The 15,660-nt window shown below is 42.7% G+C and overlaps 1 protein-coding gene across 11 annotated transcripts in view; it reads left to right on the plus strand.

The window, feature by feature from the left end:
- The window catches only part of slmapa (sarcolemma associated protein a), a 66,514-nt gene extending 53,366 nt beyond the window's left edge, over positions 1-13,148 (plus strand). For 6 of the 11 annotated variants that reach the window (XM_070549463.1, XM_070549466.1, XM_070549467.1 and 3 more), the window contains 10 exons: positions 5,223-5,327; positions 5,518-5,577; positions 5,670-5,795; positions 5,878-5,952; positions 6,036-6,136; positions 6,222-6,426; positions 6,509-6,626; positions 7,422-7,593; positions 7,803-7,937; positions 12,781-13,148. In XM_070549463.1, coding sequence (XP_070405564.1) covers positions 5,223-5,327; positions 5,518-5,577; positions 5,670-5,795; positions 5,878-5,952; positions 6,036-6,136; positions 6,222-6,426; positions 6,509-6,626; positions 7,422-7,593; positions 7,803-7,937; positions 12,781-12,876 — 1,193 coding nt within the window. In that variant the 3' untranslated portion in view covers positions 12,877-13,148. Of the gene's footprint in view, positions 1-5,222; positions 5,328-5,517; positions 5,578-5,669; positions 5,796-5,877; positions 5,953-6,035; positions 6,137-6,221; positions 6,427-6,508; positions 6,627-7,421; positions 7,594-7,802; positions 7,938-8,565; positions 8,654-12,780 lie in introns of all 11 variants that reach the window. The other 5 variants (XM_070549465.1, XM_070549469.1, XM_070549464.1 and 2 more) reach the window with 4 other exon arrangements.
- The last annotated feature ends 2,512 nt before the right edge of the window (positions 13,149-15,660 follow it).

Below are 15,660 nucleotides of genomic sequence, written 5' to 3' on the forward strand. Positions count from 1 at the left end.
GGGGAGCTGCTGACGTCAACTGAGGCTATAGTCGGACGGTGGAAGGAATACTTTGAGGAGCTCCTCAATCCCACCAATGCGCATTCCGAGGAGGAACCAGAGCTGGGAGGCCTGGGGATGGACTGTCCGATCTCGGGGGCAGAAGTTGCTGAGGTAGTCAAACAACTACACAGCGGCGGAGCCCCGGGGGCGGATGAGGTTCGTCCTGGGTATCTCAAGGCTATGGATGTTGTAGGGCTGTCATGGTTGACACGTCTCTACAACATTGCGTGGTCATCGGGGGCAGTTCCTAGGGAGTGGCAGACCGGGGTGGTGGTCCCCATCTTTAAGAAGGGTGACCTGAGGGTGTGTTCCAACTATAGGGGGATCACACTCCTCAGCCTCCCTGGAAAGGTCTACTCCAAGGTACTGGAGAGGAGGGTCCGATCGATAGTTGAATCTCAGATAGAGGAGGAGCAATGTGGTTTTCGTCCTGGCCGTGGAACTGTGGACCAGCTCTATACCCTTGCAAGGGTGATGGAGGGGGCATGGGAGTTTGCCCAACCAATCCACATGTGCTTTGTGGATTTGGAGAAGGCTTATGACCGTGTCCCCAGGGGCACCCTGTGGGGGACGCTCCAGGAGTATGGGGTGGGTGGCTTTCTGTTAAGGGCCATTCAGTCCCTTTACCAGAGGAGCGTGAGTTTGGTCCGCATAGCCGGTAGTAAGTCGGACCTGTTCCCAGTGAGGGTTGGACTCCGCCAGGGCTGCCCTTTGTCACCGGTTCTGTTCATCACATTTATGGACAGAATTTCTAGACGCAGCCGTGGTGTGGAGTGTGTCGAGTTTGGTGGCAGGAGAATCTCGTCTCTGCTTTTTGCGGATGATGTGGTCCTCCTAGCTTCATCCAGCTCTGACCTTCAGCTCTTGCTGGGTAGGTTCGCGGCCGAATGTGAAGCGGCTGGGATGAGGATCAGCACCTCCAAATCTGAGACCATGGTTCTCGACCGGAAAAGGGTGGCTTGCCACCTCCGGGTCGGGGGAGAGGTCCTACCTCAAGTGGAGGAGTTTAAGTATCTCGGGGTCTTGTTCACGAGTGAGGGTAGGAGGGATCGGGAGATCGACAGGCGGATTGGTTCGGCGTCTGCAGTGATGCGGACGCTGAGCCGATCTGTCGTGGGGAAGAGGGAGCTGAGCCAGAAAGCCAGGCTCTCGATTTACCGGTCGATCTACGTCCCAATCCTCACCTATGGTCATGAGCTTTGGGTAATGACCGAAAGAACGAGATCGCGGATACAAGCGGCCGAAATGAGTTTCCTCCGTAGGGTGGCCGGGCTCAGCCTTAGAGATAGGGTGAGGAGCTCGGACATTCGGGAGGGACTCGGAGTAGAACCGCTGCTCCTCCGGATCGAAAGGAGCCAGTTGAGGTGGTTTGGGCATCTGGTCAGGATGCCTCCTGGACGCCTCCCTGGGGAGGTGTTTCGGGCATGTCCTGCCGGCAGAAGGCCCCCGGGTCGACCCAGGACACGTTGGAGAAGTTACATCTCCAATCTGGTCCGGGAACGCCTTGGGGTCCTGCCGGAGGAGCTGGTGGACAAGGCCGGGGAGAGGACGGCCTGGAGCTCCCTAGTTGGGATGCTGCCCCCGCGACCCGGACCCGGATAAGCGGAGGAAGACGAGAGACGAGAGATGATGGTGAATAGAACTGAAGTCAAAATGGAACTGACTTAAAATGGCGTTGCCTTGTTTTATATCTCTGAATTGTTGATAAGTTGGAGTAAAGTGGATTGGACACTTGAAGTCAACACCAGATTCTCCTGCGGCAGCCAAAAGCTCTGATTGGTTGGAACAATGTGTCATGCGTTTCTATGGAGATGAGGATCAGTATGTCTGTGCCGTAGTCCTGTTTTCATTAAACATAACTCATGACATATTTATTTCACAGATCATTCACTTGATTATTATTGATCAACATCTGTTTTGCTTAATAATTTTAATCACAAATAAAGTACTTTGATTAAGTAAAGCTTCTTCTTCTCTTTCGGACTCTTCTCCTGGAATGTAAACAGTCTGAGGAACATCCGACCTTGGTTTTTCTACACGGTGTTATTGTGCCCAGGGGGCAGCTGTATGGAGTTGAAAACCATGAACTTCATAACCTTACAAATACAACCAACAATAAAATAGACAAGCCGATAAAAAAGTACCAATAAAAACCTTACAATGGATGATAAAATAAGAGTAGTAAAAACCAAACTAACAGCTAACTATTAAAAGCAAGGGTAAAATAGTGTGTCTTTAGACTTAAATCTGCCAAGGTGGATGCCAGTCGAACTGTGACTGGAAGTTCGTTCCACAGTTTAGGACCCGCGACAGAGAAAGATCTTTGTCCGCATGATTTGTAACACGCTTTCGGGACCTCGAGGAGCAACAGGCTGGAGGACCTGAGTGTGCGACCAGGAGTATAAATTGAAAGAAGATCAGATAAGTACACTGGGGCAAGACCAAGGAGGGATTTGAGAACTGGTGTTATATGCTGGCGCCTGTCAGTACGCGTTGGAAATCTAGCAGCTGCATTTTGAACGAGTTGAAGTGGGGCAAGGGTTGACTTATTGACACCCAGCAAAATTGCATTCGAGTAGTCGAGCCTAGATGTGATGAAGGCATGAACAACTGATTCCAAATTTTTCCTAGATATAATGGCTCTTAATTTGTACAGATGGCGGAATTGGAAAAAACAAGATTTTACAGTGGTAGATTACAAGAAGACAAATGTAGGTTGGGGTTTGATCCCAGGTCATTCCTAGTCATTCTGCTGTTGTGTCTTTGGGCAAGACACAACCCACCTTAGTTCCTCCTCACTGTGTTAGTCACTTTAGATGAAAGTGTCTGCCAAACCCACAAACATGAATGTAAATCTGTAGCTTTTATTAGTTACAGCTCATTGAAGGCACACTTGTCAGTTTTGCTTAGTTTTAACACCCTCTAGTCTAGTGTCTGTTATTAATTCTCTGTGGCTCATCTCCTTGCTGTGTGTTCGTCTTTTTAACACCTTAAGCTAATTGCTGAAATGTCTCCTCAGCCTTCATTAGCTTTTAGAGCAGGGGTGTCAAACTCATTTTAGCTCAGGGGGCCACATTGAGGAAAATCTAGTTCCAAGTGGGACAGACCGGTAAATTAAAACCTGCTTTTCTCCCAGTCATTGAGGGCGCACCATCTGTAGCAAGGCTTACAACGCGGGACCATTGCACTCCGACCCTGTCCAGTGCTCCAACGAGTGCAGTGAAAATATCAGCTGCTGTTGTTGTATCCGTCATGGGCACGAGCTCAACAAACTCCTCGATGACAGTCAACGTGTCATCAACTCCGCAGATGAAAATCGCCAGTTGAGCTACATCTGTAATGTCCGTGCTTTCATCAATAGCAACTGAAAAAGCAATAAAGGACTTTACTTTTTCCTTCAATTGGCAGTCCAAATCCACTGAAATATCAGAAATCCTGTCTGACATTGTGTTTCTGGTCAGGCTGATATTTGCAAAAGCTTGGCGCTTTTCAGGGCACACAATCTTCGCTGCCTTCATCATGCACGTTTTTACAAATTCCCCATCACCAAGCGGTTTTGAAGTCACTGCAATTTCGTTAGCAATCAGGTACGTAGCTAGCTTTTACTGCAGCATCACTGATATCTCGGCTGTGAGTAACGCAGACTGCTGTTTCTTCAGTCCGGCCAACAGTTCATTCACCTTCTCTCTTCTCCGCTGTCCTTCAAATTTGTCATATTTTTCGTCATGAAGACGCATAATGGCGACGAAGATTATATTCTTTCAGCACTGCAACATGCTGTGAACACACCAAACACACAGCTTTTCTGTTCACTTCCATGAAAAAATAGGGGGATGTCCATTTTTCTTGGAACAATCTGCACTCTGTGTCCACTTTTCTCCTTTTTGACAGAGACATCTTGGGCTGAAGCACAAAATGTAGACACCGGATTAGATATCGGGGGCAAAACAAAGTAGCTCGTCAGAACACCCGTTGCACTTGGTTGATGTACTTGCTCTGGCTGAGGATAAACGGCTTGCTTGCTTAACACAATGCCTATTACACCATCTAGTGAACGTATTGGGAACAGCAGGCTTTTTATTGAAAAATTAGTTTATTTTCAGTCTACATTGTAAAGTATGAAAATAAAATTTATACAACCATCTCGCGGGCCGGACTTAAACTGTTTGTGGGCCGTATGTTCGACACCCCTGTTTTAGAGGAATGAATCATCACTAAATCAAACATATCAGCTGTGTTCATGATCTAAAATATGCAGGAAACATGCTGGAAGCCGACTGCAGCACCAGGCATGTCAGCTAAATGTATCAAGCCCAACAGGTGGCAGCCACCAGCCCGAAGTTGCAAGTGCAACATTCTGGCCACAGAAAGGGTCTGAGCGAGATTTCATTAAACCTGTAAGAGTCATTTTAGCACATAATGGTTCATGAAAATTATTTAAAAATAGGAACAAATCCATAGTATTCTTTTAACATTGACGGTTTAAATCATCATTGACCTGAGGTGATGGAAAATCTACAAAATTCTCCTTCAAAAGTTCTCCTAACTAAAACCAGCACCTAAAACTTCTCATACATTAAACAGGAAATAAACAAAAGTTAACTCATTCACTGCCAGTCGTCATTTACATTTTAATACTGTGTGGGCGTCGAAACGAGCCCCCGCACCGTGAGAACAAACAGCCTAGCTCTAAAGCCGATCTTCATCCGCATACGTCACACGTCACGTGACCAGGAAGCAGAAAATCCATGTGTTAGGAGATCGTTTTGGTCCGCTGCTGTAAAAAAAGTGAGGCACGAACCGGAAAAGCTTCTGCCGATCCCAACTCAACAACAGATTATGAAAGAATGGATAAAGCTTGCAACGCGCGGATTCTTCCTGATGTAAGAGGTGAGTCTCGGCTTTGTTTTGGTTGTTTTGGCGTCGACATCATCCTAGCGCGCAACGTTCTGTGACTCTTAAAAAAACGTAAAAACGGTGAGAAACGCTGGCAGTGAAGGGCTTTACCGATCAGGAAACAGCTGGCAGCGAATGAGTTAAAGATCAGATTTAACCGTTGAGTCACGTCAACAAACCGTCAGACTCAAAAACATAAATGCACTGTAAAAACTAAATCCTTAAGTGAACTTTGTACAGATTTCAGTATTTATGTGAAGCGTTTTCTTTTTGTGTCTGAACAGCGAATCAGATGGATGCCAAAGAGTCAGACATGTCGGACACTCTGAGTCCCAGCAAAGATCGTAGCAGCGACGACACATCAGGTCAGCCACAGCTACCTTCCCTTGGTTCGTTTCCAAAAGGTTTCAATGTTTTTTATTTCAGCAGTTTTTCTTTATCAACAGCCGTCAGAGTAACTAGTTTATGTAGAAACGCTTTATAAGGTAGATCATATTTAGATTTAGATTTATGGTAAAAAATAGTTAATTTTTGGGATTCAGATTTTTGAAAACATTTTTTTTTCCCCACGTGTTTCAGATGGTAACATGAACGACCAGGAGCTGAACGAACCACTGAACAGAGTAGCTCAGCTTAAAAGTAAGCATCGTCCTCTTATAGTAGTGACTCCATGCGCTGTCTGGGAAACCTTTTCACCTGGGTTTTAACATGAAATTTGATTTTGTTTTTAGCTGAGCTGAGTCGGGCCGGTTTAGAGCCTGGAGACACGGAGCAGGTCATCCACCACCTCCACAGAGAACTTCTAGATGCCCAGGAATTAGCCAACACCGGCAAGCAGAAATGTCTAGAGCTACAAGGTAATTAAACAAAGCAAAGCGCTGCGGTTGAATTGTTGCTCCACTTTTATCTGTCTGATGTTGTGATCCTGCTGTCGTGTAGCTCTGCTGGAGGAGGAGAGGAGGAGTAACTCCAAGTTGACTGAGGAATCGACCAAACAGATCCAGTTCCTTCAGAGTTAGTAAAAACACACTCATTTATGAAGAAAACAACCAGTGGGCATGTGTAACATCTTGTACTCTCATGTGCCACGCGTGCAGCTCAACTTGAGAAGCTGCAGGCAGATATGGAGGCACTAAGGGAGCAGAGGGAGAGCACCATCTGCAGCACCAGAGAGGAGCTCTACTCCGCCCAGGAGGAGGTATTTGACTCCCAGATATCCCCTTGTGCAGAGAAAGACTTGTCGTCTGTTGGTTTATTCATGAGGATTGTGATTCTTCCATCAGATTCTCGTCCTGCGACACGCCATGGAGGCGGCCACAGCTGAGCGGGAGCGAGAGATCGCTGCCCTGCAGGCAGACCTGGGTAACGTCCGCACTGAGCTGGAACACTGGAGGACCACAGCTGCCAAGTACGAGATGGACATCAGCCGGCTGCAGGAGACCTTCATGCAGCAGCAACAGCATCAGAACACTGCCAGCCAGCTGCAAGGTGAGCAGCTAAACCCACGCTTAAACAAGTTTAAACTGTCTTAATAAATACTGACCCTGGGTTTTGTTTTCCTGTGTCTCAGTGGAGTGTGTTACCCTGCAGCAGCGGTGTTTGTCCTTGCAGAAGGACTGCGACGGCCTGAGAAGTGAACGGAAAACTCTCACAGATAAACTGCACCTCCTGGAGGCTGAACTGAGCAGGTGAAAGCAGCACTTTAGATATTTAATCCATAATTCTGGATTACTTAGAAGTGTTTAATGCATTCACCGAGAGCCCTGAGGTGGGACAAAACAGCTGCAACACACAGCTTTTACATCAGCTGCTAATCGGCATAACTTAAACTGGTCTTTGGTTGCTAAAAGATTCCATTTTATTCACAAATCTTTTTACTTTTTGTCTCAATTGTAGTTTTTGGTTTTCCACCGTTAAATGAGCACAGATAGCTTATCACTGTATGACCTGCAGGTTGTTTCTCTCAGAATAATGAAGAGCTTAAACGTTCCATAATTTTTTTTTATCAAGTTTAGTACAAAGTTGTCAGATTCCAGAGTAAATCAACGTATGAGACCTGGAGCAGGTCGAGCTGTGCAGTTTCCAGGTTCACAGATCAGCGATTCAGCTTTCTAGAATGTGCTGAAGACGGTAATGATGGGAGGAAATGTGATGTTCAGCTGGTTCAGGAGGGTTAGGTGGTGGTGGTGAGGAGCTGATTGAAGCTCTCTGGGGAGAAAACATCACATTGTGTTCTAAAAAGAGCTGATAAATGATGCAGCTGTTGTCTGCTTCCTCCTCTGTGCTGAGATGGTGTTCAGGTTGCAACATTTTAAATCTGTGTTCATTTAGATAAAGTATTTAATAAGAGTCAGAGAAGAAGCTGATTTTTGTTTAAAATTCTCCTGTAAAGGTCAAAAGTGTAATGTTGTTATTGTAGGCTGGTTGAGATGAGCAGATAAGATCACTTGGCTAAGTGTGTGTGCGTGTGTGCGTGCGTGCAGCACCAGGGAGCAGAGTCTGGTCCTCAGCAGCAGTCTGGAGTCTCTGGAGAAGAGGAAGGAGGTTCTGCAGGACAAGCTGGGTTCAATGGAAAACCAACATCTGCAGGATGAAAGCAGATTAAAGAGCCAGCTGGACCAGGCCCAGGCCCGAACACACACACTGCAGCGAGAGGTACATATGCGCGCGCACACACACACACATATCGCATTGTAAGAGATGACACACACTGACTTTATTTACCTCTTTCCAGAACCTAAACTTAACTTTGTGTGTGTGTGTGTGTGTGTGTGTGTGTGTGTGTGTGTGTGTGTGTGTGTGTGTGTGCGTGTGTGCGCGTGTGTGTGTGCGCGCGTGTGCGTGGGATCCTCATGTCTGTGTAGTATGAAGAAACTCAGTCTCAGCTTCTGGACCTTCGTCAGCGTTATGAAAGGACGGAGCAGGAGAAGCTGAACATCCACGAGGAGCTGGAGCAGTGCAGAAGCAGCCTGAAGCTGCTACAGGACAAGACCACCTCTGTGAGTTCTCACTCACACACGCACCTTTTCACAAATACCAAATATTACATGGATATGTGAACTTTGAGGCTCTGAGATTAAGCAAGTTTGATTTTATTTAAAGTTTTGTGCAGATGAAGTTCTGGGTTTGTTCCTGGCCCCTCGGTTCTGACCCAGTTCACGCCTTTTGTCCCTTACTGATTAACCGTAACTGACTAGGCCTCCTGCTCTGAGTGCACAAAAACATCCCAGAAACTCCAGATATTAAACATTTATGGTAAAATTCCTCCATACTCCACCAGCTGTGGTGATTTTATTTCACATTGATGTTTGTCCTGTCTGATACCCAACCTGATCAATAACCTGTCAGAAACTTAAACCAATGACTCAATGAGGCGGAGCAGCTTCTGTTTTCTTTTGCCTTTTTTACTCCTGCTTTTCTTTTTTCTCTCTGCTCTCAGCTTTTTGTTCTCTTCATTTGTTAAATTCATGATTTTTTTTCTTTAAAGAGCCGTGAAAGTCACCTGCTCTCTGTCCTCCTCTTCCTTCCTCCTGCCTCCTCTAGCTGCTCCATCCTCTGTGTTTGTTTTTGGTTAATTTGCCAGCTGATTTTTATTTATTTTTTCTTATCCCTCCCTCCTCCCTCTAGCCATCCATATTGCAGCCTGTCCAAGCCATATTCATGGGCCTTGTCCTGGCTCTGCTCTACTGGTGTTTCGGCCAGTTATGGTAGAAAGGTACACACCGACATGACATCAATCTGTCTCTGCTGCTGCCACTTGTCTGTCGTCTCTGGAAGGAGTGATGATGGAGGTGAAGCTGATGCCCTGTTCTGGGAGGAATTCGGGGTTACAGATTAAAATGACAGTCAGACTCTGGTCCTGATCTTCTGACTGTCAGCACTCCTGAGAAATGTATCCAAACACCCTCAGGTTTTCTGTGGTCAACTTATCTAAAACACAGAGCAAAACACAGATTTATTACAGTTAATGCGTAACTAAGTTTTTCTGAAGATCTTTTTCTATTTTCTAATCTAAAACCAATGAAGAGATTTACTCTTCTGTCCAGACTATTGTAACATAATCTGGTAAGATTTAAGATCTGGTTTAGTCCATATTTTCCACAAACAGCAAAAATGAAAATAATTTCCCTCAGCTGTTAGCATTGAGATCAAGTTTATTAAAGTTTAGTGTTTTTATGTTGTTTTTGTATGAAAAACCAGACTGGCGGATTGAAACCCTGATTTCTGATTAGCAGGATGCTCCCTTCACCTCCTCACGCTCCTCCAGGCTGAACATTGTCTTCATCATGGATGCGTCTGGTCCTCGTCTGCTGGTTTGATCAGCTCTGACTGCATGTCTGTCTGCTCATCAGTCACACTTCTGTGTCTGTTCTGTTGTTTCTTCTCTGATTATAAATAAATAAAAAAAGAGGGACGGGCGTTGCTGTGCACAGAGCCGCTAAAGTGAAAACAAAATATCTCATTTACAGTCAGATTCTCACATGCACCTTTAAAAATGGCCGTTGTGGCTAACTGCCATCACCAAATTTAATGGCCCCAAAACTCAGTTAATCTTACAGATATTTAGCTAATCTTTGTAATAAATCAAAGCCGATTTAATCTCAAGTGCCAGGCCTGTAGACAGATCCGATGGACTCTTAAGGCTCTAGATACGCAGGACAGGTGGTGATCCAGGTGGAGCCTGTTATTCATTATTATGATGATAAGATTAAAAAACATGGATTTAATATGACAAATATATATCCAAGTAATCGTTTCTTACAGCCTAAATGATTTTTGTAGCGTCAGCATTTCATCTTACCCTGGTCAGAAAATCAGTGGGTGACGAATGAGACGATTTTCTGCTGATTTTCCCTTTTTTATAGACTTTAAAAAGACCAAAGCCAAATTTGTTGGTTTGTGTTTTAGTTTCTATGCCTCCATAAAAAATAATATATACATGAGAATTAAACCTACTAGAACATAAACTAGTTTTAATGTCCCTGTAGCTGTGAGGTTAAACTCGGACTGATCTTCTGTTTCTAACTACTCCTACCATCCTGCCTCAAACACTCCTCAGTTTTCTCTTTGTCTTCCTTCAGGTTTTGATGCTTCAGTTTTTACATTTAATGCATTTCCTTGCATGCTGTTTGCTGTGTTTCCTCCTAATTTACCTGCTTACAGGTTTGGTTTGTTTAAACCGGTTCATGTGTCCATCGTGTTCACTCTTTTTTGAAAGTGTCTCATCCAGTGTGTCCAGTTTCTGCAGTAAAGGAAAAGCTGGTCTTTAATTATTTGTTTTTCTCCTCAGGCTGCTTATCTCTTTCATTTAATTTCCCCCCTTCAGTCCCAAAAATCTATTTTTTTTCTTTTATTACATTAAATGTTGTTTTTATTGTGAACGACTTGCTGCTTTTCCGATGGTCATAACCACCTCGATGAGGAGAGATCTCGTGTTTGTCATGACATCGTGGTGGTTTTCTGAAACGCTGTTTTCTGCAGCAGCAGCGCATCTGTTGTGTGTTTGAACAAAGGTCGACACAGAGTTGAGTCGTATTCATTCCTCATATCCGCGATAAATGAGCGGAGCCTGGAAGACGCAGAGGTGCGGGCGGATTTTTATGAAGCTTTAGTGGAGCTGGATCCTGAGCTGTGATTATATGGAAGACAGAACACGTCCCAAAAGGACAAAAACCATATTCAGCCCGTCTGTTTTCATCAGTTCTCATGAAGAAGGATCTTGGATGACTTTCAGCAGATACCTGGAGGTTATTAGGAAACACGCTTTACTTATTTATTTCCATCCGTTTACAGCGACTCGTCGTAGTTTGCTTTCTGACTCATGATTCTTACATGGGTTGTTTAATCTCATCCAGACAACAAAACCTGAACCGTCGCTTAAAAAAATCACTCTTACATTGTTGTTGTTGTAAAGGCAACGTAGGGTGTCAGATGTACCCCAAAGTCTGAGCTGTCTCCATCATGCTTTCCTGTATCAATTAGTAATGTTGTAATGGCCCCAGAGAAACGGTTCGTTTTGAGAAAAGCTGGTTTAGCTTAGACACACACTCCTAAATTAATATGTTCTAACCCACTTTAACTTCAACAATATATAAAACGCCGTCAGGTGAACCCCCTTTTTAGCTCATCTTGCTCCGCCCTCATGTGGAAATTTGTACTTTGCTTCATAAAAACAGTAATGCTGTTTTATTATCACTATTCATATAAATCATGACGCATCTTTACTTTCGATTTCACGTCTACCGCGTCTGCCCGGCTTTTTCTTCTTCTTTTACATTCCCACTACGTCTGTCACTGTTAGTTTTGTTTTTAACCAACCTTTCTACACCCACCATGTCCTGAACACGGTAAAAAAAGCTTTGGATCATGTGTGTGAAGCACGTTTACTCTCACGAAGCACACAGACTGTTGCTGCATTCAGCTGCAGCGCCACTTTCTTCCTCAGTGGATGAGATCTCCATCAGAGGATGAATTTTACTCAGAATCAGAGTCAGCCATTACGACAAAGAGCTTTGACAACAATGAACAGACCTGTAAGTTTCTCCTCATTAATATATAATAATATTCACCCTCTGTGAGCTTTGCTCCTCACCTCCTCTTCCCTTCTCAGTCGATAGTCTCCTGATGGGGGGAGGTTTTCCCTCTTAAACTCTGAAAATTTCAACAGAAACACCCAAAGTGTTGCTCAAACTGAAGTTTCACATCTCCACTATCTTCTGGTGTGAAGCAATTACTTCATGAGGGATTATATTTGCAGCTGTAGCTCATTAAACGCAATATTGTGACTTTAGATCATAAAGGGTTCATTTTAAAGTCCTCAGCAGGTATTTGAGTTATAAACCTTTACATTTATAATTTCTTATTTTATTTATTTATAACTTATTATTATTTAATGTATACATGAGTGTGGTCAAGTGAAACATTTTTAGTTTTAATTTATATTGTGCATTGTTATGTCAGCGCTAAATAAATATTTTCATGGTTTTGTAATAGATTTAATGCAATGCCTTGATTTCATTGAGGTTAGTACACATCGTAGCCATAAATGCTATGGTTCTAATTATTGACATAATCCTTTTGGGGTTTCGGTTTATGGCCTTGATTTCCTCATTTTTGGTTTCAGCCAAGAATTTTCATTTCGGTGCATCTCTAATAAAAATATTGGTGGTGGTAATACTAACCTCAGAACAATGCTAGCGTGAGTTACATAGCCATTGTCTACATTGTCGTGATTTGGCGCTATATAAATAAACTTTTAATTGAATTGAATTTAAATGGCTACTGCTAAAGCTAGGCCCAATACCAGTACTCACACTACCACACTTGCGCCCTTCAATTGCCTGTTCCAGTCCAGGGGTGAGAGTGTGTAGGGTGTCTCGATCCTCAAGTGCGGAAGTTGACCACACCCCTTTTGCACCCTTGATCCATACTTGGCGAAGGGTATTTTCAGGCCTCCTGGACCATTCTGAGCCCCAACAAAGTTTCATGTTATACTGAAGCTCAAAGATCAGTTTCCAAGTTTAACCCAGATCTCATTTTGTAAATGAAATCAGTGCTTTTATTTTGTTTTTAATAAAACTATTCCCAAAGAGAAAATATCATCTGTTGTCTCATCTGATTAATTTTTCTCTACCTCTGGGTGTTTCTTATTCTGTTTACATTATTAATCCTCTCATCCTCCTTCTGAAAGCTTCTGTAGGAAACCAGGTGGAGGTTTGAGACAGCAACAGTTTTCATCCTGTAGCTTCATAGGAAGAACTGCCATGGTTTTAATCTGATTCAGATGAAAGATTTGTAGATTAATTTGTTTTTTCTTTTTCTGCGTGTTTGCTTCTCCGACAGAGTGGCTGGAGTCCCTGGATGCCGGTCATCGCAGTGATGGTCGCTGTGACGGCCGCTGTCCTCTACCCTAACTTCTCCAAGAGCAGCTCCACCTGAACCCCACAGAGCGCTGTGAGGATGGCACCACTGCTTTACTTGTATAAAGTCTAATTGTAAATAATTGTAGAGGGAATATAAAGGTTGTGGTTTCTACAGAGGACTCTGATACTTCCTGGTTTATTTTGCTTTCTGAGGATTTTTGTTGTCGTTTTTATTCTCTGAGTTGTTGTTGGGCAATTTGGGTTTTTGTTCTTCAAGTAAAGAAGCGTTCTTCAGCAGGGGGAGCTTCTTCACACAGAAAAATAAAACGACTCGATGTGACGTTGAAACGGACCCACTCGATGTTTCCCAGCAGCCTCACACAGTCAAACATTCAGCCATCATCTTAAACACAGGGTTGTTGAAACAGCTCTTTGTGTTTTCCTGCTTTATATAAACATGCGTCGAGTTTAATGATTCAGTCCTCCATATTCTGTTTCTCCTCTTCTGGTAAAGTAGTTTTTATTTACCAGTACCGAGGTTAATCGGAGCACTCATCTGTTCATTCAAACGCAAGAGAAGGGACACCCACATCGTTTAGACATGAACCCAGGCTGCTGGTTAGTCTTCATCAGTAACCGTCTGCTGGAAACGCCGGCGGCTTCGGGAAGTCTGGTTCTGCTCAGAGCTCTTCTGCTCCACTAGACCAGGCGAACTGTTTTTATTTTTTTACGTTCTTTTTCAGGGTTGAAACTTGAAGTAAAATAAAAGAAAAGTAGATTTTTTTCCCCTTTATTCTTCAGCTTAGGGGCACAGAAAACATGTTTAAAGTGCTTCTGATGTACAAACACCACAGTTTAGGTGTGACCACTTGATCTCACACACTTGGAATATTTGACTGAGGCCTGTTGGTGTTACGAGTTAGAAGGATGGTGATCTTTAATGGCATGTTTTTGTCTTTTTAGACCTTTTCAGTTCCTTCAATTCACCTTGTTCATCAACTGGAGTCCAGTTGTTCCAACATTGATTGGTAACGTGTGAAGGTTTTTTAATCTTAACATAAAAATATTCAGATTATTGTCTTATGAGACAAAAAAGTAACACTTCTTTCAACCTTTAGCTTTAAAAGCAAGAAAAAGCACATTTTCTTGACATATATTAAAATATCACAGAGGATGATGGTGAAAATAAATGAGTGGGTGAGTCATTTATCATTTTTAAGAGTCAGAAATGAATTGACTCCTCTGGACCTTTTTGTTTGGACACACTAGCTTAAATGCTGAGTGGAAAAAGTGAAATGGACTCTCCCCTGCTGCCATGTTAATGAGCAAGGCTTAGGATAACTCCAGAGTAATCACAGAAAACCACTCCTGATCAAACAACCCTCATCAGTTTTCTGAATGTTGTCATCCATCCCACCTCACATGAACCAAATGGTTTGTTTTCGGTGCCTCACTCATCGACTTCGCTCATTTCAGTCTTCCTTGAAGCTTTTTCCCTTCAAATGTCAGAATTTTTTTGTTTTCTTCCAGAGTAGACATAAGAGCTAAACGGGATCAACTCAAACTCTTCAGGCCTCTGTTGAAAGATGTTTTTTTAACGGACTTTAATCTTAACGAGCTGTGTGTGTGTCGGTTCACACATTTGGACTCTTGAGCAGCGTTTGTCATCGTCTGTGTACTCTGTCTCGTCTCAGTGTTTAAAAAGAATAATAATTATAATAATAATAAATGACAGCGAACAAAAGAGAAAAAAAAACACTAAAGTGCAGAGAGAATTGTAAAATAAAATGTTATTGAATGATGTGCACCTAGACTTATTTTGTTAAAGTTGTTTAGAGATCTGATTGGGGAGGGGTTGGAGTGGGAGTATGTGTAGAGGAAATGATGTAATGAATATGCAGAGAAACATTTGGATTAAAGTTGTAGCAAGCTGACCCACCACACCGACCTCCAGCCTCTTCTATCACACACACAGGAAGTGGTTCTTCTCTTTAGGGGAGTTTTTTCTAAGCTGCTCAGATTTTTACCTGGAAAGATTTAATAATCTAGATTTAAGCCAATGGGAAGACATCAGCCATGTTTAAAAACCTCATTCTGATGCAAGTGTATCCGGTTAAGAGAGGACTTTTTAAAACTTTGGTTTTTAGCCGTAAAATATTACTAAACAGTAAAAAATAAGTAATATTTAGGAATAGTAAAAGTTTTTTTTGGACTTGAGCAAAAAGTTGTAATTGTCAATATTTTTCTAAACTAATGTAACTTATGTTTTTTTTCAGTACATTAGTTACACTAAAAAAGAGCAAAGAATAGATCTGTTTTTGGTAAAATGGTGATTAAAATAAAAATCTACATTAAAACGATTTTTTATTTAAGAGGATAAAAAATTATGTTAACTTCAAAGTTGGTGTTTTAAAAAAACAGATGAACAGTTGTGATTATAAAATAAAAAATAAAAATTTATAAATCTGATTAAAGTGTTTCATGTATTGAAATAAAGCATCTGCCTTGCAAAGGTCATTAAAACCGAGCAGTCACACGTGTTTTTGAATAAATTAGTATTTTTAGACTGACACTAATGTGACTGGTTTTTCTTTTGTTTTATCATATTAGCTGCAGCAACGTTCAGTGAAAAATACAGAAAAATCGTAGATTTGCTTCAAATTTAACAATAATTATGCTTTTATTGTTTGTGTCTCCTCGTACAGAGGTGCTTTGTAATATTTTACCTGTTGCGTCTGATGTCATTAGTCATCTCCACCATCTGTCACCGTCTGAACCACAGAATTTGTTCTGGTGACTTGATGAAGAAATCCTGAGATGATTTCAGGTCCAGACATGAATGGGTGTGTTTGTCCTCAGA

Source organism: Nothobranchius furzeri, chromosome 3, assembly GCF_043380555.1.
Source record: "Nothobranchius furzeri strain GRZ-AD chromosome 3, NfurGRZ-RIMD1, whole genome shotgun sequence".
Lineage (NCBI taxonomy): Eukaryota > Metazoa > Chordata > Actinopteri > Cyprinodontiformes > Nothobranchiidae > Nothobranchius > Nothobranchius furzeri.